Genomic DNA, 23,275 nt, shown 5'->3' on the forward strand with positions numbered 1-23,275 from the left:
GTTTCCCCACCTTACGCGGCCACACGCGACCAGGCCGCAGGTACACAGTGAGCACATCCCGCCCTCGGGGTCCCTCCCGGCCGTCCCCTTACCAGTAGCAGCTGCTGTACACGCACGCAGCCCGAGGAGGCACCGCCGCCCGGTACGAGGCCGTTGCGCTCAGCTCCATGGCCGGGCCCACCCGGCGGCACCGCCCGCCCCGTGAGCTGCAGCTCCGCCCCGCGGCGGAAGCCCCGCCCCCCGCTGGCGGCGTGCGTCTCTCAGCCAATCGCACGGCGGCCGAGTGGCGCGCGGCGCCGTTCCCGCGCCGAAACTCAAATGGACGCAGCGCGCCGAGCGTGTCCTTCCGCTGGGCGGGCTGGGACTCGCGCTGGAAGGTAAAGGATAAAAAGGAGGCCGCGGGCGGAGCGAAGCCAGCCGGGCTGAGAAGGCGGGGAGCGGGGCGGCACCGTGCCCGTGGTGGGGCCGGCTCGGGCGGCGTGGGGCTGGAGAAGGTGTCGGGAAGCGGTGGCCGCGGAGGGATCCCGCCACCATGGTGGTCTTGCGCTGCAGCGACGCCCGCCGCGGGCCGCCCTTCGCCATCATGGACTCCAGCTCCGAGTTCGTTTCCCTGCAGCCCACCGCGCTCAGCATCCGCCGCACCTGGAGGCGTTCGCACGGCGCCTCGACCGCCACCAGGGCTGAGAGGAGGGGGAGATTGGCTGTAAGTAGTGCGTGGCGGCGGGTTATTTGCTTTATCCAGGTTAAGGCGCTTATAGCAGAAAGCCTAAGGTAAACTGGAGTCTGCTGGATTTATCTTCTCCAAAGTTCTCAGGCCCAAGGAGTCCCATGGGAGGCCACGGGTGTTTACTGTTCCTCTGGGAGCCACGTATCCTTATGTTTGTAGTCTTAGTAAAACTCCCCAGGCTGAGCAAGATCACTGCGCTGTGAGCAGTGCTTGAGCTCTGTGTGCTCCACAGTTTGCTTTTTGTCTGGACAAGGTGAAAACTTGCCCTTTTGTAGACTCTTCATCTGCATGGGGGCTCAGCACCAGAGCTCGCAGCCTTGTAGCCTAAACACACCTGTGTCCTCTGATGGCCCTGCAGCATACAGTCAGTTCCTTTGAGATAATAGGTAACTTTTGAGAAACAGTTGTTGATAATTGCTTCCTATGGAAGGAGGAAAGGAACTTCAAAATTCCTTCATCCAGTTTCCTTCTTGTTCTGGTTTACCTACTTCTTTCTACTTGTTTTACTCCTCAAGTGTGTTTTTTCAGCTTCCTGCAGCTGACATAGAGATACTTCTGCTCTTTTGGCAGCTGGCTGCAGTTAATCTCGCGATTGGCATCCCATGAGCCCTGTGCTGTTCTCAGCCAATGACCACTCTCCTGTCATTGTCTTGATCAAACGCTAACTGAAGTAGCTCATAGCAGAGTTAGTGCGCAGAAGTAGAAGAATCATATCAATTTTCTTCCTTTTTTCATGTTTGGTGTTCTTTTAGCGAACCTCCGTGTTGTAAACAGGATGAGCCCCTTCTCAAGGTCATCACAGCATCAGCGTGGCAATCAACTTTTCAGGAGTAGCAATGTGAAGAAGATCAATGGCAATAGAAAGGCTTCTAAGATTTGAGTCGTTCTTATTTTAATATGGGTGGACAGAGCTCGTAATAGAAGCACTTGGCAAGGTGCATCGGATTTCTCAGACACGTAAACATGGAAAAGGTTACTGTGTCAAATTGGGTTTTTTGGCTCCCTTTGCTGCTCTGTGGATGGAGGAAGTCCTTTGGGAAGTCTGAGTTCGAATGCAGTTACAAGCGGAGCGGAGATGGGAGAGAAAATTCTAAATAGGTTTTGATCCTAGGATATACAGTGTCTTATAGCCTGTCCCTTAGAACCAGGTCTGAAATTGAAACTGTGGATTGTTTGGTGGTTTTTTTCAGTGAAATAGTAAGTTTTTGCAAATGGCTTTGCTGGAATATTCGTGTTGCTTTTATTTACTGCAGATTTTATGTTATCCATAAGAAAAGGATGAACAGAGGAGAGCTTTAGCTGTGAAAGCTGCCCATTTTCTGAATTCAGTGAATTCTGGTTCAGTGTCTACCAGCCAGTGGTCACCCCACTATCAAGACAGGAGAGTTAAAGAATGAACTTGTGTAAATGAGGCGGAATTTCTTTTTCAGATGAATAAATATGGTTCCAATAAATGTATTCTTATTTCCTTCTTTTCATAGAGATTTTCCTCTGGCAAAATGGAATATTTCCATGGACATTATTTGAGACCACTAAGAAAAAATATCACTGTGCATTCAGATTCCAGCTTTGAGAAAAGTATGGAAATATTGAGTGAGAACGTAAATAGAAGACACTTTGGAAGGTATTGTATTTATATACACTTCGCCTGTGTTCAGTGTGTAGTGATAAGCAAGAGTGAAAGCACACCCTATGAGTCTTGTAACGATAAGTCTACAGGTAAGAACGTGTAGTGCTCTCTGGGTACGTTAATGTCACTATCAGACTAATGTCACTAGCTTAAGTCCAAAGGAGAAAGTCTTCTCCTTGTCCAAAAACCACGCATCCTTTCCCAACTTTTTTGAGGTCTCTCTTCCACTTTGGTTCATGAGATATAGTTGATATTTTGAGATTTCAGGATAAGCACGTGTAGTGGAAATGCTAAGACACAGCCTGAACCAGTGGTTGAGCTCCTGGTGGGGAAGGTCTCTCCTCAGCCCAGGGGAACTCAGGTGTATGTAATGCCCCTGAGTGACTGGAAGGGGTGGAGCCAGGATGTGCTCCTTCCCAGACCTCATTTAAGGGCTGGAAGTGGAGGCAAGGTATCTCACTGGAGATTCCTTCATTCTTGAGGCCTTCCAAGGGTGAGCTCCTTCATTTCTGTGTCCACAGCTGCTGCATTTGTGCTCGTTCTTATTTGCGGCAGCTAAAGAATTTGCCACCTCAGTATTACTGCTGTACTTTCCATCACATTGTAGCATTACAGCATGTTAGGAAATGTATGTTTGTATAGAACTGTGTACATATGTTACACAACAGATCTGGGATCTGAGTCCTGTGTGTAGCCTAAAAGCTTTTCTTTATGTACTGTGAAGCTCTGTATTTTAAAGGTGGAGAGGTTTCCAGTTCTTAACGGGGCTGATATAGTAACTCTTCCTTCTTTATTCTGTCTTAATGTAGGCAATTGGCAAAGCCGAAATCTGACCCCAAAAGAGAAGAATATAAGGAAGGTAAGTATTTGTAACTCAACAGGATTCTCATTTGGCCTGGATTTTGAGGAGGATGGTACTTGTTCACTTTGTCTATTTCGCTTGGCCCAGAACTTTTGGAACTTAAAAGCCAAAATTAATATGTCTCAAAGACAGTGAGTTTCCTATGAATTTTATGCAAATAGAAAGATATTCTTCCCAGACTTTCAAGGAATTAATAGAATGCAGTGTGAATTCCAGCTCTTTCCTAGACATTAAGGAATGTGATCCTTACCTCAGGTTTCTCTTTTGCATGGGGTTTCTGGAGTCTGCAGGACACAAAATAGTTGACAGTTGTTCTGTACAGTGTCTTATCAGCTATAGGCTAAAGTAGGCCAAGTGCCTGAAATAGGGCATTGCACATGCTGTTATTTGTATTCTGATTATACAAGTATGTTATTTAAAAGTCTCAAACTTAGTTGTATAGTTGGCAATGACAAGTTGAAATCATAGCTGTCGTCATACTAACGCTGTGATGTAGCTATTACCTTCTCAGTGTCCTCTGTTCAGTATTTCAGTGACAGCACAAGTAAGAAACTAGTGGAAAAGGATGCACTATGTTAAATGCTAGGCAGGCTTTTAAAGAAAATAGAAGCTGGGGTTTTCTACTATTTGGATGTATATCTTGAAACAGTTCTCATCTCCTTGAGCTTGTGTCTCCTTGTGTCACCATGTAAAAAACAGAAGTGATCCATACATACGTAGGGTAATAAAACATTTGTATAGAGTGCTGTGGTCATGACAAAAACCTCTAAAGAAAAAATCCACTTCAAGTTTTCTGTTTGTTTTTTACATTTTACAAGAGCAGTGGTAAAAGAACTGGAATTGCATCTTTGCTGTCTGAGAATATCTCACATATTGACTGTATTTCAGTCCCAAGGGCGCTGAAAACCAGAGCTGATGCGATAGCTGCGAAACAAGTCCATGAAGAAAATGGGGATTTGGAGGTCCGACGAAGCTGTTACGCTACTACAAATCACTCTGTTCTTTTTGATGCACTTATAACAAAGTAAGTGTATTTTCCTTGCTTTATTAGCAAGCCTTTGTGCTATGACACAATATTGCCTTTGGACTTGGTCATTCTAGACAGCAGAGATAGGTGTTGGATGAGGAATCTTCATGCTCTTAGCGTCTTTCATATGTGGATTTCTGTGTTGTCTTCTGACTCAAACTGTTATCCTTACGTTCTGATTTTTTCCTTACTGTTTTCAATAGCTTTCTTTGTATCAGATGTCTTCATTTCTAGTGAAATTTTAATTCTGTGCTCACAAAAGTTTATATAACTCTCAGGTAAGCTACTGAGAAAAATTTGACAGAGCCAAAGTGAAATACTGTAGCAACTCTGTGTTTCTACCTGTGACTTTCCTCTCATTTTGAAGCTCAAACTGGCACTGTTATCTAAAAGAATTGCAAAATGTGACAGCAGCGGGGATTATTTTTCCAGCACATATAATTATGGAAAAATGAGAAACGTGGATTACAGTTAAAGGAAGAATAAACAGCTCGTGTCAGTTAAGTAAAGATGACTTAATGCTACCATGCAGAGCAGCTTGAGCACTGTTTAAAAACTACCGTATTTTCTATGTAATGGTCGTGCTATGATCTTCAGAATTCTTATTTTCTTCCTGCGTTTATGCACATCTTTTTAATTGTGCTCAGCAAGAGGGAACATAAATCTGAAAACAGTGCATGTTGGCACATCCTCAAATGCTTGTTCTTCAATCTGTGTAAAATAAATAAACATTTGATGCCATTCTTTATTAATGTTTAATAACTCGGCTTGGTGTCAATGACTTCTGATTTGTGCATGCCATATTAAAATGTTGTACTGCAGATACGTTACATTTTAATTTCTTTGCATACTTGCCTACCTTTGCTCTTACATGTCAACTTTTTGTCTTAGTACTGCAGAAGCAGTGTTGCAAAAAATGGATGACATGGAGAAGATGCGTAGACGCCATAAAAAGGGCTTGGAAGACTTTGGGGTGTTCAACAATACTCACGTAAATACTCATATTTTCTATCAGTTTTGCATAAGTTGAATATTTTGCATAATAATTTAGTAGTAATTTAGCTGAAATAAGTCTCTTCCAAAGAATTTACTTCTGGTCAAGAATAACGCGTGTTTTCGAAAACACCGTGCATTTTTGCCATAGTCATGATCCTGTTATATTCTCCTGTGTGTTATTGTATTTTTGTGTGCTTATGGGGTCCTCTGGTAATCTTATTCTGTAGGCAAGCAGGCTCACATATGTCAGATGTTCTGCACTTTTATGACTGATCTTTCTTGTTGCTTTTCATTAGGAAAGCTTTGATATGTCTTCCTGTGAAAAGAAAGAAATTGAAGGAATTGATGAACCTGACAATCAACAGGAGCTTGAAGGTTAGTTATCTTTCAGTTTTTCTCTACTATGTTCTAGTCAAAAGCCTCGTTTTCGTGGTTTTGAGCAACACAGAAAGAATTTTCAGGAAGTAAAGTAGGCTGCCAGATGTGTTTGAGAGTCTCCTCCCAAGTGTGAAGATCATCTGGGCAGAACTTGGTGTTATCTGGTTTTGTATTTAGTGGGAAGCCTATGAAGCTGCTTTTGAGGCCTGTACTAAGGAGCTTACTCAGTGTGAAATGAGATTAGTGATGTTTAGTAACAAAAGACCACGCTAACTTGGAAATGCTGGGTAAACTTGAAGTTTTGAAGAGGAAAGTTGTGATGAAGGCAGTAAGTTAGATGATCCTTGTGGGAACTTTCTAAGTGAAAAAGAGTGCAAACAGTGCCCAAGAAAAGCTTTGCCAGTTCCCATTAGAAGCTGAGAGGAGTGCAGGGAGGAAAACTATAAGTGAAGGATTCCAGATGGACAATGACTGGGCCTGGGCACAGCTAGAACTTGGGAGGTATATTGCTATGGTTATTCTTACCATTGTAGAATATTAAAACTTTTTGTCAGGAAACACTTGATTGAAATTACAAGTAATTACTTTCTGAACTATCTGTTTTCATAGGAGTTGCATTTTAGCTAAGCATGATGACAGAATTTCATTCTTAAACAGCATGATGACAAGTCCCCCAGTGGTTTCTGAGAACCCTGTCTGTATTGTGTGCTTCTCTGCTTGGATTAGGAATTTCTGAAATATGTTGCATTAATTTGTCTTAAGGTTTTCCAGGTCTGTTGTGTTGTTTAGGTGATGTTAACAGTAAAAGCAACAGGCATCTGTGTAGTGCATGTTGGTTTTAGGACCATTTGCAACTCTACCTAACAATTTACTATCACACTGTGGTATGCTAGTGTCATCAGAAGAAATTGAGGCTAAAGAAGATGATTATGTTGAAGATAATCGGAAGCGTTATGAGCTCCGAAAGAGGAAAACTGTTGTGCCTTATCAAGCTCCTTTTGAAAGTAAGTTATGTTCACAGTTTCTTTGAAGAGTTTATTTCTTGCAGAGAAGTAAAATTAATATCAAATTACACACAGTTCCGTTTAATGCTGTACTTTCATTCTGCAAGTAAATTCTGGTGTTGTCAAATGCATGTGTCCTGTGCACATTACATTTCTATGCCATTTCTATTGCTGATCTTTTTCATTTGCTTTGCTGTATTGCATTTGCAGTGCTATTGCTAACTGCTGTAGTATGACTTTAGAATTTCTGCTTTGTTCTTCTGGTGCTTCTTTATATGCAGTTCAGAGTTTGTATTACCATTTTTCCTTCGTTGTACTATTCTGTACAGAATAGTTGACTTCTTTCCATCTGAGAATTTTCTGATTTTAAGTTAGGGGAATAAAGAAGAGAACTAAAAATCAAAGACTACCTAGCTGTTCTTGAAACAATAGTTATCATCCTTAGAGTTGGAAGGGACCTTTAAAGGCTAGATTGGGTTGTCCAGGGCCTGATCCAGCCTTGCCTTGGATGTCTCCAGGAATGGGACATCAACCACTGGTACACCCTGGGCAACCTTTTTCCAATGACTCACCACCATCACTGTAATTAAACAGGCTTGCTAGTCTTGTTCAAATGTCAAATCTCCTTAGAGACAGGTATTTGTTTGTTTTTCTACTGTGCACTGATAGAAAAACAAAAACAGTTGAAATTTCCTCTGGAATTAGATATGGGTGAAACACATGACATTTTCTGAATCTTCATCTATTTTACTTTGTCAAATATTTTACTAACATTTTTCTAAATTCTTTGTTTTTTCACAACATTTTTGTTGTTTTTTCAACAGGACCAAGGAAACGGACTAAGAGGTCAGTGCATGGCTAGTAATAATTTCTAGTTATCTGTAGTGTTTTCAGTTCTGTTGCGCTATCAGCTTTAAAGGGTTTTCATTTTTTATTTGGTTATAGAGTAACCTTATGATTATCACTGGTAATCTGAGCCTTTAAAGGAAACCAGTCTTTGGATAGCCTAACTTACATTGTTGAAAAGGGGTTATGTTTCACAGAGTGGATAATCAAGAGCTAGATGTGCATGTGTTAGGTTGATTGGATAAAATTAGCAATTTGTTTATGTACTTTCTATCTAAAATAAAGACGTTTTACTTTCCCAAGGGGTGAAAAAAGTTAGTTTTGCTGTTCTGAGGAAAATAATGTGACATGCTTTTGAAATCAGATTGATAAAGAGCACGCTGAACTGGAATGTTAATGGATCTTGGAGAGTCAGTTATGAGATAGAGTAGACGACAGGTAACATCAAATATTAAGAGAATTCTATTTGTTTTTTAACATTTGTGTTTAAATGCTTGCAGAATGAGACGTGCAGCCCACCGTGCTACTTCCACATCATCTTCCTCATCACCACCTTCCTTGTCGTCCTCATCTGATGAGGAGGAGGAGAGCGTTGAGAGGCGTCGGGTGCACAGCTGTAATAAGACTATAAGAAGGTTACTGTTATTACAGAACATGGGGAGGGGTGTATCTGTTTGAGCAGAGATGGCATCTCCTGAACTGTGGAGAGTTATCCTCTTAGTCTTGTAGAGTTACTATGTTGTGGTCACGTTTAATCATACCTAAAATACATCTGACTTCAGCCAGGTGTATTTCGGACTGGTATTGGTTTCTGATACGTAAGCTACTCAAGAATGACCAGTGGTGGGAGGCCTTTCATAATGTTAATCCACACTGAAATAAGTGTCTCCTTGGGCTGTAATTAACTTATTTGTTATCATAGATGCAAAAAATCTTTGAAAGCAGTTAGTGTATTTTTGGGGGTTCTTTCATTTCTAAAATGAAGGTCCGTTTATCATTTCTGCATGTGGCTCTAAAGCTGTAGTCAGATTTGTGCCATGTTGGCTGTCATGGATATCCATAAATGCTCTATAAAAAAAAAAGCAAACCCAACCCACTGTCTCAGATGAGTGTTTGGAATGACCACTTTCTATTCTTTACTTGTGGAATAGTGAATCAAATATATGACTTCAAATGAATATTAACTCTTTAGGAAATTCATTTTAATTAATAAAGTCTTCTATGTTCGCTTGCCATCACAGAAACAAATGTTTTAGCTGCATCTGAAATAAGACAGCTTTTTCTTCTTAATTGAAATCAGGTGTCTTCCGCTAAACTTTAAGGAGGATGATCTGAAGGGAGTTCGCAAGGATCGAAAGAAAATTGGAAAAAGTCTGGCTGATGTTGATCCAATGCAAATTGACAGTTCGGTAAGTGGTTTTAATTCACTGCACCAGTGCTTGTAGAGGCTTGTAGTGATGGGGCATCTACAGCTATGTTTTATGTCAAGCAACTTTAGAAATAGCCCAGAACATTTCCTGCCTGCTGATGGATCTAATCTTTAGTGACAACTTCATACATGTTGCTAACTTGTTTAACAATGTGTGTTCTGTTGACTTGATCTTCAGGTGCGATTCGATGCCGTGGGTGGTCTTTCTGACCACATTTCATCTTTAAAGGAAATGGTGGTTTTTCCACTGCTTTATCCGGAGGTGTTTGAGAAATTCAAAATTCAGCCTCCAAGGTAACTGATTAAAACCGTCCATTGTAAGTCAGCTGTTTTCAGGAGAATATTCAACCGAGTTATCAATGTGTTTCTTTGCTTCTTGGCAACAGTGGGGGCTTGTTTTAGTAGCAGTAAAAGATAATTTCTTTAAAATGGATGGGGTCCAGAGTAGACGTATATAGGTTTAAAACAAAAGCAGCTTCTTGTCACGTATAAGGATTTCTTGTCTGGTGTTTGAAAATGAGAACGTACATCAAAATTGAGTCTTGCTATTATAAAGTTGGGTTGGGGTGTTTTCTGTTATGAGTTTTATGTACAGTTTGGCTTGATTAGCTTGTCTAATCAATTAGATTGTCTAATGAGTGTAATTTGTGATTTGTTTCTTGGAAGCCTGCTTCTCTTTCTCACCTTTAATGAATTCCTCACATATCACTTGTAATGCTTGTTACTTACAAGAATGTTGTGGTATTTGTTGTGTTTGGGATAAAGTAAGAAGCTGTTTCTTGCATAGCTAATCCTGTCAATTATGAAATCGGGTTATTACAGATTTATTGATTATCCTTATCTACTGTTAGTCATCCAAACTCATTCATGGTATATAGACGCACGAGTTCAGACTGTTTACTTTCAGTAACGTCAGAAGTACTACAAATAATGCAAAGAGAATCAACCAGGGCCTTACTTCTAATTCACTGCAATTCTCATTCAGACAGCAGCATATTTAGTGGTTTTTTTAGCTGCTGGTCATGTTCATCTGAAGTGCAAAATGAATAAAAACTATTTATTCATTTATTTATTAAGTTTTCTGTTTAGCATTAGACTTCCTCATTTTTCACCAGCAATAAGTGGTCCAGGAGACTAAATCCTGTAACTTATGGCTTTTTAAGAGAGAATTAAGTACTTTACTTACATGTCTCACACGCAGAAGTTGCTTGTTTGACCTCAGTTTGCTCTAATAACCTGTTTGTCTGCTAGCAGTTTTGGACAAGTCCTTTTGGGACAATACACTTCTCTCCTAGAGGTTTTGTATATCTGAAGTGTCTGCATTATTCATTTGTTTGGCTGCCTTGGGAAATGTTGTAGGAACACAGAACTTTAACCTGCTAGGACCTTTAACCCAACTTTAGCTATTTGTGATGTCTTATACGTGAAATGTTTTGGTTAAGAAGGAGGAATTGTTTATTCTGGGGATGATGGTTGTAAATAGTTTCTCTTCGCAATGTCTTTTTTCTTATCTGAATTGTGTTTTTATTGCAGAGGATGTCTATTCTATGGTCCACCAGGAACTGGAAAGACTCTGGTTGCACGTGCTCTTGCTAATGAATGTAGTCTAGGAAACAAAAGAGTGGCTTTTTTCATGAGGAAAGGAGCGGACTGTTTAACCAAATGGGTTGGAGAATCCGAAAGGCAACTTCGTTTATTATTTGAGCAGGTAAGTTTGAAATATGCAGAATATTTTATTCCCAGTTGAAACTGTATTTTTCTGTGATTATCTTTATTAAAAGCATCCTTTTTCTGGGGATACTTTATTTGGGTTGTTGTTTTTTTCCCACTGAATTGGGTATGTCAATGTTTGCTTTTTTCATGCCTCCATAGTCAGGGATCTTGATCAGGGGCTTGAAATGGGGAAAGATCTAAATAAGGAAAGCTTTTGAATCTAAAAAAATTCCCTCGCACCAGAACAGCCGTAGATAAGGCTGCAGGAGACCAGGTGATGGCTTTAGATCGGATAGAAACAGATGCTGTCAGAAAGCAGAGTTATTTAAATTCATAAGGTTTGCTTCCATGACCTGTAATTGAATTAAGTTTGGACTGTTCTGTTCTGATTTAGTTTCAGTGACTTGCCAGACATAATGTCTTTCTGTATTTTCTTTTTAAGTAGTTCTGTTCTACAGTATTACTGTTTTTCACTCTAGGCATACCAGATGAGACCTGCAATTATTTTCTTTGATGAAATTGATGGTCTTGCGCCTGTTCGGTCCAGTAAGCAAGACCAGATTCACAGGTACTATGTTTTCTGTGTCTACATGGGATCTGCTGGGAGTGGGAGGGGAGATGATGACCACTTGATATTACTCATTAATTTAACCTGGAAACTTATAATTTGGTGCTCCTGGATTTAAGATTGTTTGAGGCAACAGTTGAAAACAATTCAGTGGCCCAATACTAGCACAAGGTCTGTGTTACCTTACCTATTTTTGTCTGTCTTGAAATGAGTCCAATCTCAGCCTATCCATACTACCTTATCTCTTATCAACCTTCTGCTAAATTATGTCCCTGAGCACCACATCCAAACAGTTTTTAAACACTTCCAGTGATGGTGACTGAATCATCTCCCTGGGGAGACTGTTCCAGTGCTTTACAACCCTTTCTGTAATGTTTTTCCTGATATCCAACCTCATCTTACCCTGGTGCAACTTGAGGCCAAACAATTGTAACAAAATTTATTTAACCAGTGAATAAAAACTTTATATTTCTATTAGCTCCATCGTATCAACGCTTCTGGCACTCATGGATGGTTTAGATAGCAGAGGGGAGGTTGTCGTCATTGGTGCGACCAACCGCCTAGATTCCATCGATCCTGCGTTAAGGAGACCTGGACGTTTTGACCGGGAGTTCTTCTTCGGCCTCCCGAACAAAGAGGTCAGAAAGTAAATCCAACCCTAATGCTAATGTGACAAAGTCCAATTTGATAGCAAAAAGTTGTCCAGCTTGGATGAAAGACTGATATCTGGAGACACTATTTCATACTGTGCAGAGCAAATCTGCTGCTGCAGATACATGTATGTGTATCTATATATACCTACATACGATGACAGTTTCACCAAGTAGTTCATTCAGTATCGTTTTTGGTTTCCCTGTGACTAGTCAAGAAACACAGGATGTTGGTCATCACTGGTGTTTTTAAGAAGGAATGAAAATATGCATTGGCTATAAACTACTGTTCTCTCATATTGAAGGTAAAAGAAGCAGTGTACATCCTCAATAATTAATTTTTGCTTCCATAAAAATTTTTACCATGACTGGTGATGGAACATATTCAGATCATGATTATTTTCTTTATAGAAATTGCAGCAGCTTGAAGAGTAGTGCTTGAACTACTTTACTTGCATGAACTGACAGAAAAGAATCTGAATCTATTAAAATCATAGAATGATTTGGGTTGGGAGGGTTCTTTAAGATCGTCTAGTTCCAATCCCCTTACCATAGGCAGGAACACCTCCCTCTAGACCCAGCTGTTCAAAACCCCATCCAGCCTGGTATTAAACATCTCCAGGGAGGGGGCATCCACAACCTTGCTGGGTGGATCTGTTCCAGTGTCTTACCACACTCACAGTGAAGAGTTTCGTCTTACTATCTAAATCTCCCTTCTTCCTTGTTGCTGTTGTTAGAAAAAACATAGAACAAAATAAAACGCAACATTTTTTTTGTTTCCAGGCCAGAAAAGAAATTTTCAAGATTCATACTTGTGACTGGAAACCTGAGCCGCTGGACACGTTTATAGATGAGCTTGCTACAGAATGCGTTGGTAAGACTGAAAATAAAATGGGTTAGTGAGTGTGACTAAGTTGTAAGGAATCTTAGCTTGTACCCAGCAGTACCCGAGCTGTTGTGTTCTGCTGCAGAACCAATCCACTAGGCAGCTGATGCGCCTTCGCAGCAGTCAAAATTAGCTGCTTTCATCTACGTCCTTTTTATTGTTGTTGTTGTTGTTGTCTCAGAACATTGAATGGGTTTGGGGCGTCTTCCCCCAGCTGTTTCATATGCCCTGGATAGCAGGCAGTGAGACACACAACAAATCATCCCTTCTGTGCAGTGAATTCTTGGTTAACCCACTTGTTTTTGGGGTCGCAAATTCATTAAATGTGGCACCTTTGAAACCTGGACCTTGACTTGTGTTTTTCCTGAGACTGATGTAACAGTGAATTCTTTGTTTGTTTAGGGTACTGCGGTGCTGATATAAAAACTTTGTGTGCTGAGGCTGCTCTCTGTGCACTCCGCCGTCGCTACCCCCAGATCTACTCCAGCAGTGAGAAATTGCAACTAGATGTTAATTCAATTGAAATAAAAGCAAAAGATTTTGCCATGGCTATGCAGAAGATTGTCCCTGCATCACAGAGGGCTGTGCGTACACCAGGCCGAGCACTGTCACATATTATGCAGCCGCTTCTGGGAGAAACGCTCATGAAAATTTTACAAGCCCTACAAAGGGTATTTCCTCATGCAGAGCTTGCACTGAAGAAAGACCAGCAGCCAGGTATAATAAGAGGATCCGCTTCTTTATGATTTTGCCAAAGCAAAAGCTTCTGATCTGTGCAGTCCATGTACACAAACATATCAGACATAATGGTGATAGAATTCTATTATTTGCTTGTGCACGCTTTTATTATGGGAGTAATTGGAATACAATGCATAGCATAGCATTTATTCTGGATTTCAGAGTGAAATGTGAGGTGGAAGTGCTGAAGGCCTCGATACATAGGAGAGGACTTCACGTTCTGTACTAAAGCATCCTGTTCCTGACAGATGCTAACACATTTAGCCATGGACATAAGGACTGAAATGTAAGGCTCATTCCAGTCCTGATTAATGGAGATCCCTGAAGAGTCGCATGCTGATTTCTGGAGTATTTTCTACTAGTATTACTCCCAGTGGAGTTGCAGTTTCATTTGCACTGCTAAAATAGAAGCAGTAAAGGGGATTGGTAATTGCCCTGCCCTTCTGTTGCCTTCCTTCTGTTGTCTTTTCCTTCAGTGACCTTTAAGGGTCATTTATTAGAAGATGGGTTTGTCACTGTCATGATTCAGTACTTCTAGACCAGGGAGTCTGTGGCTACTACATCCTTAATCTCCATGCTTCCACTGTGGGAACCTGCTCCAGGAAGCAATGGCCTCGTTGGATTTCTTTTTTTTTTTTTTATAGCATTTAAGAACTACAGAAATTGTCCCTAATTATATTTATTCTATGGGGAAAAGAATGAACCACAGAGAAACATACGTTATGCGCATTGTGGAACTTAAGGGAGCAGCACTGCAGAGACTTGCAGCCTCCATAGATGTGTAGTAGGATGATCTCTAGGAAATAGCAGTCAGCGTGTGATGTGAAATGAAGAGGTTTTGACACTGATTTTGAAGCTGAAGAGAAAGAGGTACAGACTACTTAGGAAAAAATAACAAGCCTCTTTTGTCTTTCAGGTGGTTTAAATCCTACCTTAAATAGTGCTACAATTGACAGACGTGATGACTCGCCCTCCATCTTTGAAGAGAATGTAACAGATAAAACGATTTACAGACCACAAAAAAAATTCCTCGATTTTAGTAGGTAAGTGTCTGTCCCAATTGCATTTAATTTATATAACTTTGAACATCTGTGTCTACTTATCACTTCATGTTTTTATTTTGTGGATCTTTTTCTAGGAAGGCTTATTGGCAGCCTACATCCTGCAGGCCACACCTGCTATTAGTAGGAAAGACAGGCTATGGCCAGACATCCCACCTGGCTCCTGCTGTTTTGCATGCTCTGGAAATGTTTCCAGTTCATACTCTGGATATGTCAGTTTTATTTGTCAGCGTGTCATCAGCTGAAGAGACGTGTGTACAGGTACCTCTTTATTATTACTCTTTAATCTCACAATCTCATTGATTAAGTGTAAACAGTCAAATGAGTTGTAAAACGAGCAAACTTTATTGCTAGAGGCAATACTGTTTATGTCTGAAAAATCAGCTTTCTTTTTGACCTAGTCCTGAACAACAGGGGTGTTGTACGTGGCCATATTTTCCATCGCAAATTTAGCAGTAATAGTGCAACAGGAACCTGAAAGGTGCTGCTAAGAAACCTTTATTTGTGGCAAGAAATCCAGCTCGTCTCAGTTGGATTCAGAAAGTAGTTTTCATTAGCTTCTAAGACTCTGTGCTCCCAGTAGATGGCTCTGCATCAGACCGCATATCCTGCAGTTCTGTATCCCTTGTTGTTGTTACATTTGTAAGGCAACCATTGTTTGGGTTTTTTGTTAATGGTTTTCTGTGTTTGGTTTTGTTACATACGCATATTATATGTTTTGTGCTACTGCAGTGTGTGCAATAAATGCATTAAGAATCACGACACTTACATTTGTACAGTGGTGAGGTTTTCTTAACTAGAAAAAAGAAACAGACTGTAGAGCCATTTTGCTGCTTCTTTCAGGCAGAAAATCCATTTTGTTTTTGGGAGTCACTATGTTAAAACGTTTTAATCTTTATTAGAATCATTTGAGAGCAGTACAAGGACAGGCATGATGCATGACTGATTACTCCTTTGTCACAGAGAGCACTTCCTTTTTTGTTATGTGATGGCTGTGTCTGTAGCCATAGAATTAGAGTATCAAGTAGCCATAGAATTAGAGTATTCAATATATCTCTGCCTTGGATATACACTTCCCATCTTGCAGCAGGAACTCCCTGAACATCGATAACCTGAAAGAGTGCACAGAGAAACATGTCGTGTGAAAGGATGCTTGCCACGTGGTAGATGCATGACCTCCTGTATGATGTGCCACATGTAGGCAGTGGCTTGCTGGGCTTCCAGAGCATGTTGTCTGGTCTGATGAATCCTTTGCTAAGGAGTGACTGAGTTACTGAACCATTTGTTCAGGCTGAAGGCTGGTCATCTCATTAAAAATGTACCAGAAGATAGGAATTAAAACCAGGAATCTTTTGCAGTGTCAGCCCTCATCTTTTCACCTAAGCCTTTGTTTCTTCAGACTGTACTGCAGGCTGACTTGGATACATGCCTACTCTGAATTGAGAATTGTACAGCTGCAATCATGTAGGAATTTAGCTAGACTGAAACAGCTTGCTGGAAGATTAGTCTTGGTTCTTCACCACCACACAGTTGACTTTCAAGGCTCCTGAGGAATTCTCTTATGCTTTAGCAGTTTTGGGGATGGGGGGGAAAGAAAAAAACAAAAGACAGATTCAGGTTTGGTTCTGTCTGTGTAGCAATGTCTATATTGGAGCACAAGTACAAGTTTTATCCTCTTAGTGGTTCTTTGGTTAGTTTGTTTTGATGGTTTGGCTCTGTGTACATGCATTTCCTAGGACAGTTTTTTGGATACGGAGAGTTATTGATTAGCAGCCTATTCTACATGGTTGAGGTGTCTCATCCAAGCTTTTGTTTTGCTAGGTGATCCGAGAAGCTCAGCGGACAGCACCAAGCATAATTTATATGCCAAATATCCATTTGTGGTGGGACAGCGTTGGAGCTTCACTGAAAGCTACTTTTACGTCACTAATTCAGAGCATTCCAACATTTGCTCCAGTCTTGTTGCTTGCCACATCGGATGTACGTCACGCAGATCTCCCAGATGAGGTATTTCTGTTAATGCTTCTCTTAACTCTTTATTCAGTTTCTTGTTTAAGGAACACTTGAGGCATTGGAGTACTGTGCTTTCTGAAATGTATACTGTCATGACTTAGGTTCCCTAACAAATCCCTCCAAATTTGCTTATAATAAGAATGCTGAAAGCAAACTCAAGTGTTTTCTGAGTCAAATGACTGACCCAACATTTCCCCCCTTCTCACAAACACGTAAGGTAAATTTTCTTCAGATAGTACCTAACTGCCTTGCAGTCACTCCAATTACTTTGTCAAGATGGCTACCTCCATTGCAAGGACTGCACAAAAAGATATTTTCAGCGGGATCGTTTCGTCTGATGCTCTGCCATTGCATAGCAGGGTGGATAAACTACTAGTAATGAAATTTCATTTAGAATAAATTAAAATTGAAACACTTGTAGGAAAAAGAAAAAATCCACCTCTTTCTTTGTAATGGCTAAAGATTCAAGGCTTTAAAATTGGAAGCTAAGTTCCAGCTTCTTTCTAAGTAACTTTGAAGTCAGTTTTTTCTTGTATCCCCGAATAAACTTCAATAAGGAACATGCGTAACTGTAGACTCCTAAGGGTCTGCATTAAAGTGTTCCAAATAGAAATATGCTGTTTTCACTCTGATTACTTTATCTCAGTGCTCAAAGGGGACGATGGTATTACATAGGTGTGTTTGTTACGAAGTGCTTAAGTTTCCACAAAAGTTTTTATACTGGTAAATAAATTCCTTGACGGTAATATTGAAATTCTTTCCCTACCTTTTGATAGTAGAGAAAGAAAAATGGGCTGTGCCTTAGAAGTGTGCAAATTGACACCAATAAAAACTTACCTCTCTTGTCTACTGAACCCTCTCCATTCCTTCTCTAGCCACCATGCAGGTTAAAATTAAAGGACAGTAAGGGAAGTCGGTACATAGTGAGTGGTCTTAGATGTAGTGAATTTCACAGCAATTCCGGTGCATCATACAGTTTTTTTCATGTTTTAGGTACAAACGTTGTTTAACATTGAGTTTGGAGAAGTTTTCAATATCCATCATCCTAATAAGAAAGAAAGAAGAAAGTTTTTTGAGGACTTGATTTTTGATCAAGCTGCTAAACCTACCACAACAAGAAGGAGAGCAGGTTACGATATTCTACATCTAAAACGTTCCTAAGTACAAGTTACTAGCTGTTCACTATTTGCTTGGGTGGTAATTTTCTATCAGTACTTTTGCATGTGCTTGTATTTGAGTACTTGACATTGGCTAAAATTGTCTGATTAATTGTAGCAGGGCAGACATTGGAAACACTGCCTGTAGTACCACCACCGGAACCTCAGCCTCTGACAGAGGAAGAAATGAAGCGTCTGGAGGAGCAGGAGGAAGATACCTTGCGTGAACTCCGAATTTTCTTGAGGGACGTTACTCATAGACTTGCCATTGACAGACGTTTCAGGGCCTTTACAAAGCCTGTTGACCTAGAGGAGGTAAAGTGACGTTGATCTATAACGCCATTTCATCTGTGTGTGCATTATCATTTCTCAGTGTTTGTGAGCTATGTGTAGGGAGGTTTTTCTTTGTTTTTAGGGCTGTGATCTTAGCAGTAGAATGAGAAGCAAGAAGAGCTGTTACCTTTCCTGATTCCTTGAGGCTCTCAGCTGTCTGTTGTTTGAATACTCATTCAAAGCTCTATTTTTGTTCTAAAACATCAGACCAAAAGCGACCACAATTTGCTCTTGAAAAGACTTTTGATAAGGCATGCTGTAGCTCTGGAAAACATAGAGGGATCTTTCTTCATAATCACAAACTTTGTTTGTAGGAGTATTTTAGTAAGGCCTAAAGCACTTTTGTGGACTGCCCATTGTTTCTGTGGGAACAGGAGTAGAAGCAGCAGTTTGTAAAATAAATGTTGAGATTGTATTCTCTGTTTCCTCTGGGGATACTCAGTATGAGATCATCCATAAGTGTTGCGTGGTTTCTTCTTTCTCCCATGTACTTCTTAGGTCTTTTCTCCTTTAATATACTGAGGTGTGAATAATCTAAACAAATATAGATGCCCTCATCTCAGCTAGTCATTAGGCTCCTCTTACAGTCTGAGTAAAACAGTCTGCACCTCCGGGTCTCATTCTTAAGTAGATGCCCAGCATTGACACTTCAAAGGTGCAATTCATGCAGCCTTTCTCTCATTGCCAGCGACAAAGAGAATGTTGGGTGACTTCCTTAAACGTCTTTGTTGTGATTTTTCTGAGGCAAAGAGAAATGAATCCACCGTGGCTGTCTGTTTTGTACTATTGATGTGCTTCTGACGTCCAGGTTTCTTTTTCTTTATTCCCCTTCTAGCACGTTGCAAAGAGCCCTTCCATTTCCCAGCAGTTTAGTGGTTAATTTCAGTATCTCCTGATGTCACCAATATTTGGGGCTTTTAAGAAGGCACTTTATGTTTTTAAAATAAAGAATTTTGGTAGATGACGCGAGTCCAATAAACCCTCTGAACGCTTCTGTTTCATTTGTAGGTACCCGACTATGTCGCAATTATTAAACACCCAATGGATCTTTCAACAGTTTTATCTAAGATTGACTCGCACCAATACCTGACTGCGGCAGATTTTCTGAACGATATTGATCTCATCTGCAGTAACGCTTTAGAATACAACCCGGATAAAGACCCTGTAGGTGAGTTAGCACTTTTGATCTTTGTGAAATGCACAGATGGATAAATGGTGTGTGTGGGCCTTGCATCGGATCCTTTTCAACATCCACGGACAGCACTGCTTGCTGGATTGTAAATCTTGTAGCGCTCAACTACTTGGATGTGGAATGTAAATGTTACTGTAAATCAATTAACTAGTGTTTTTGCTTTGAAAATTAACTTTCATATTGTTACGCTAAAAATATTCCCTGAGATACCCTTTCAGAAACTACCAATGCAGAGCAACGTTCTTCTGTGTGATCAAAAGAGTTTCACTGCCTGGTAGAAAATACTAAATCCTGCCTGTAAAATTGCAGATCGTCTCATTAGGCACAGAGCCTGTAGTTTGAAAGACACTGCGCATTCCATTGTGAAGGAAGAAATAGATGAAGACTTTGAACAACTTTGTGAAGAAATTAAAGAATCTCGTAAGAAAAGAGGTAGGTGTTTTGAGGCTCGGGATTTTAAGTCTTGTCTCTGTATTTGGAACTGAAATTGCAAGATAAACTTCTTTGCTTTCTGTTCTTTATTGCAAGGTTGCAGCTCTTCACGGTATGCTCCAGCTTTCTACACAGTGATGCCAAAGGAAAACTGTGCTTCTGGATATAAGGAAACAGATGCAGAGTGCAACGAGAAAACAAAGATGCCAGTGGCACCTGTGGATGCCAGTACACCAATATCCAATGGCAAGTTGCAATTTATTCAGACTTCCTGGGTGAACCTGCTAATGTCATTGATGTCTCCTGTGTTATTGTGACATAAAAAGCCAGGCATCAGAGAAACTGGCCATGCCGGTGGTTTAATGTTTGTGAATTTACTTCAAAAACTGAATAAATTCAGAGGTCGTCCATTCAGTTTGGTTATGAATTCAGGTTCAAGTAAGAAGTTGTTTCACCAGCCTAAAACACCAGTCTTGATGGCTCAAGTGACGCTGAATGGCTCCTTTTGCTAACTCTTGGTATCATGATTTCTGAATACTCAGCTACTTCTCAGTTATACGAAAGGGCATCTTCCCCTTCTCTTCCCTTCTGTCCCCAGAATGCTAAAATATTTGCTATCTCTTTACTGCTATTTCCAACTGAAGGCTGAAAGTGAATGAAAACCGATTAACTATAAAAATAGAGATGAAAATGGAACAGTCGTTATTTCTTCATGCTCCTTTGAGTAGGGCATGAAGAGGCTTTGGCTTCTTTCCATTGAAACACATGACATGTTGTAAAGATTCCTTGTCTCACGGGTGAGTGGGAATCTTGGCCACCGACTTCATTCATGCTTTGTGCAATCTTGTGTAAATACAAAGCACGGTGAGCTCTTCTGTTGGGCAAAACCACAAAGTTTGTTTTTAACAAGGTTAGCAGAATCAGAAAGCGTATGAGGTGTAAGTCTTTACAGGCTGTTTTTTTCCTCCTATAAATGTTGCCTTTAAGTTGTCTCTTTAGTTAAGCTCTTCTCAATATGTGTTTAGCTTTTGAAGACTACAGCTCGTTGGCAGGTTTAAAAGCTTTCTGGCCGTTCATCTAAGTTATTAATGTCACAAGATAGTAAATGTCTTACCTGGCTTTGTAGAAATAATCATCTACCTGTAACACCTTGAATATGACTATTTTGTGAATGAGATTATGCCTTACTTTTTAATCTTTAATAGCAAATGGACTCTGTTAACTTTAAATCTTTTCTGAACATATGTAGGGAGAAGGACAACTGTGCTTCAATTCTTCTGATTGTTTTCTTTGTAAAGTAAGATGAAGATGATGGATTTTGAATGAATTCTTCTGGTAATCTTTTGCTTTACTTTTCCTGCTGTTTCTTTGTAGATGCATCAAAAAGGAAGCGCAGAAGAGACAAATGCTCTTCGTCCATTGGAGCAAAGAGAAGAAGGAGTTCTGAGTCCAGCAAAGAGAATAAAATTCCCGGCGATGACCTAAATGAGACTGATGGAGAAGATTTGCTGGCAAGCTACATTTCTACCACAGATCAGACTGAATTTGAATCCTCACAGGATTCTGCTTGGGAAGAAAGTGAAACTGTTGTTCAGGAATGGCAGGCAAACAGCAATGAGAATAAAGCTGGATCAGAAAAGGAGAGGGCGCTTCTTGATGTGGAGATGACTGCTGATGAAAAGGAGAGTGTCGGGCTGCCTGAACTCTCAGACCTGAGAAAGGAAAGTGACGTTTCTGCTGGCCAAAAACCAGACGGCTCTGGAGAGAAAGAGGCAAATGGTACGTGAAATGTGCAACAGGACACTTAGTTCTGTATTCCATCTGAGGAGGATTATATTATTTATTAGCTTCAGCCTTTGAATTTATTCCATTATTTGTGTTACGTCTCTTAAGAATCAGCAGTACCTTCAGTAGTGATGTAGCCCATGTGATTACAAAGCCAAGCTCCAATTTTTCTGTAGCTTCTCTTTTTTGTTGTTGTTCTGATGTCTGTCTTTCTAATGTTACCTACCTGTAAAACAGCATCCATTGACATTCTTTTGCTGTATGGGGAACTTTCCAATAATGAGCAGTGTAAGATAAGAAAACTGCACTTCAAGGTGTGTGGATCCAGGGTAGCACATGGAGTAGAAGACTCACGTCCTAATGTTTGCAGTGTAAGATGTTTCTGAACCTGAATTCTTTCTGAAGTAGCATCAAGTGTTGATGCTCAACTTGGTGACGACTGTCTCTTTTCCTTCTTTTATCCTTCTATATTCTCTAGTGCTCTTTCTCAGTGTTCCTCATTTTTGCAGAGGACTGACTTCAGCTGGAAAGAAGGTAGAAGCCAAATGTTGCTCAGTGAAGGAACTGTAACAGTGTTATGTCTATATATGTCGAGGGCGATTGAACCCCAATACAGGACCCTTCATGGACACTGTGTTCCAGATGAACAGAAAACCTGACAGGGATTTATGTCATTCCAGATCCTTCGGTACTTCGCATGACTCGTGAAAGCCGTTCTCAGGCAGAACTGCGGCAGAAGGTGATGGGCATTGTGACCGAGTCACCTTCTGTATTGCTAGTGGATTGCTATGAGCTCCAAGTATGCCTGATTTCAACTTCTTAAGTTCTCAGATATGAGATATTTTTGCTCTATGTACAATTATGAAATAAGGCCCATTGAAACAGTTAATGGCAGGGACATACAGAATGTGAAATAATTCAACCTATAATGGACTGTGATTGTGTTTCCACGCCTACAGCTGCTGTAGATTACTGTAGGCTGCTGTTTGTACTTTGGTAAATGCTGTCTTAAGAGACAGCCTCTCTGCCTCACTGTTAAAATTCGCCCAGCCCTTTTACCTTAAAACAACCCACTGACGACCTGTTAGTACTGTCACTTAGAAGCTTAGCAGTAATGTTTATAAAATCAAAAGAGCCAAGGATCTCTTGCTATTCTAAACCTGTATTTTTTCCTTTTTTTCCTCAGAAACTGATGAATATGGTTGTTGAGCTAACAAAGAAAGCTGATATATTTTATTTGGAAAAAGTATATGCTACAATTTCTCAGTGTATTTATCAACATCGGGAAGATTATGACAAAACTGGATTACTGAAGGTAATTTTTGTCTTACAGCGTGTTCCATCACAGTTAAGTAGTATATATGCATTCTGGATATCATTCTTTAGTGTTACTCTTTACTGCTTTGTTGTCTGTGCAAAGACAACAACCAAAGTAAGACTTTTCATTTCAGTCTGGAAGGCATTTATCCATATTGCAAAACCATTGTTAGATCTGGCATCATTGTTGGCGGTTTCAGCAGGAAAAAGCTTGAACTTGAAGACAATGAGTCACCCACGCAGCCCTTTCCAAGCAGTTAACCTTAATCTGTCAGTAGTTTCTCTTGAGAGCTCACATAGGGCTGGGGGGCTACGAAGGGGTGCTTTTCTAAGTGTTCTGCTTCCTCTTTCCCCCCCCGCAGGCAGGCAGATACTTGGTAGACATTCCATCCTTAAGACCAATTAAAGTATGAAATGTAATGAGAGATTCTAGTGAGACTAGAGAAAAGTCTCTCCAGTTTGGATGCATGAGGAAGCTAAAGGGGATAACAAGGCACTGTGAGGGAGGTAGAACACTGTTTGTTAACTATG

At 40.4% G+C, this 23,275-nt stretch overlaps 3 protein-coding genes across 7 annotated transcripts in view; 2 read left to right on the forward strand and 1 right to left on the reverse strand.

Annotated features, from left to right (window-relative positions):
- Positions 1 to 23,275, reverse strand: part of NTAQ1 (N-terminal glutamine amidase 1) — a 35,562-nt gene that overhangs the window by 9,340 nt on the left and 2,947 nt on the right. For 4 of the 5 annotated variants that reach the window (XR_014943298.1, XR_014943299.1, XM_085539346.1 and 1 more), the window contains exon 1: positions 93 to 223. The exons of the other annotated variant lie outside the window; for it this stretch is intronic. Coding sequence is in view for 2 of the 4 variants with exons in the window: in XM_085539346.1 (XP_085395472.1) it covers positions 93 to 169 (77 nt within the window). In the remaining 2 variants the exon portion in view is untranslated. Of the gene's footprint in view, positions 1 to 92; positions 224 to 23,275 lie in introns of those variants that run through there. 5 annotated transcript variants of the gene reach the window in all.
- The window catches only part of LOC146761690 (ATPase family AAA domain-containing protein 2-like), a 40,632-nt gene continuing 17,524 nt past the window's right edge, over positions 168 to 23,275 (forward strand). Inside the window, exon 1 of the mRNA XM_085536821.1 lies at positions 168 to 377. Within this exon, the coding sequence (XP_085392947.1) occupies positions 168 to 377 (210 nt within the window). The remainder of the gene's footprint in view (positions 378 to 23,275) is intronic.
- On the forward strand, positions 267 to 23,131 carry LOC107310546 (ATPase family AAA domain containing 2). The gene is given in 29 exon segments (XM_085539336.1): positions 267 to 703; positions 2,209 to 2,351; positions 3,167 to 3,216; positions 4,108 to 4,243; positions 5,138 to 5,237; positions 5,539 to 5,617; positions 6,514 to 6,624; positions 7,449 to 7,470; positions 7,971 to 8,105; positions 8,771 to 8,879; positions 9,078 to 9,193; positions 10,433 to 10,607; positions 11,092 to 11,180; positions 11,659 to 11,818; positions 12,614 to 12,704; positions 13,119 to 13,433; positions 14,371 to 14,497; positions 14,593 to 14,776; positions 16,337 to 16,522; positions 17,522 to 17,657; positions 17,804 to 18,000; positions 19,027 to 19,186; positions 19,520 to 19,642; positions 19,739 to 19,888; positions 21,017 to 21,421; positions 22,108 to 22,226; positions 22,614 to 22,869; positions 22,872 to 22,970; positions 22,973 to 23,131. Coding segments are annotated over 29 exon segments (4,194 nt in total). The 5' UTR covers positions 267 to 532; the 3' UTR covers positions 23,023 to 23,131.

This window comes from Coturnix japonica, chromosome 2, assembly GCF_054131305.1.
Source record: "Coturnix japonica strain WE chromosome 2, WE-NBRP24, whole genome shotgun sequence".
Taxonomy (NCBI): Eukaryota; Metazoa; Chordata; class Aves; order Galliformes; family Phasianidae; genus Coturnix; species Coturnix japonica.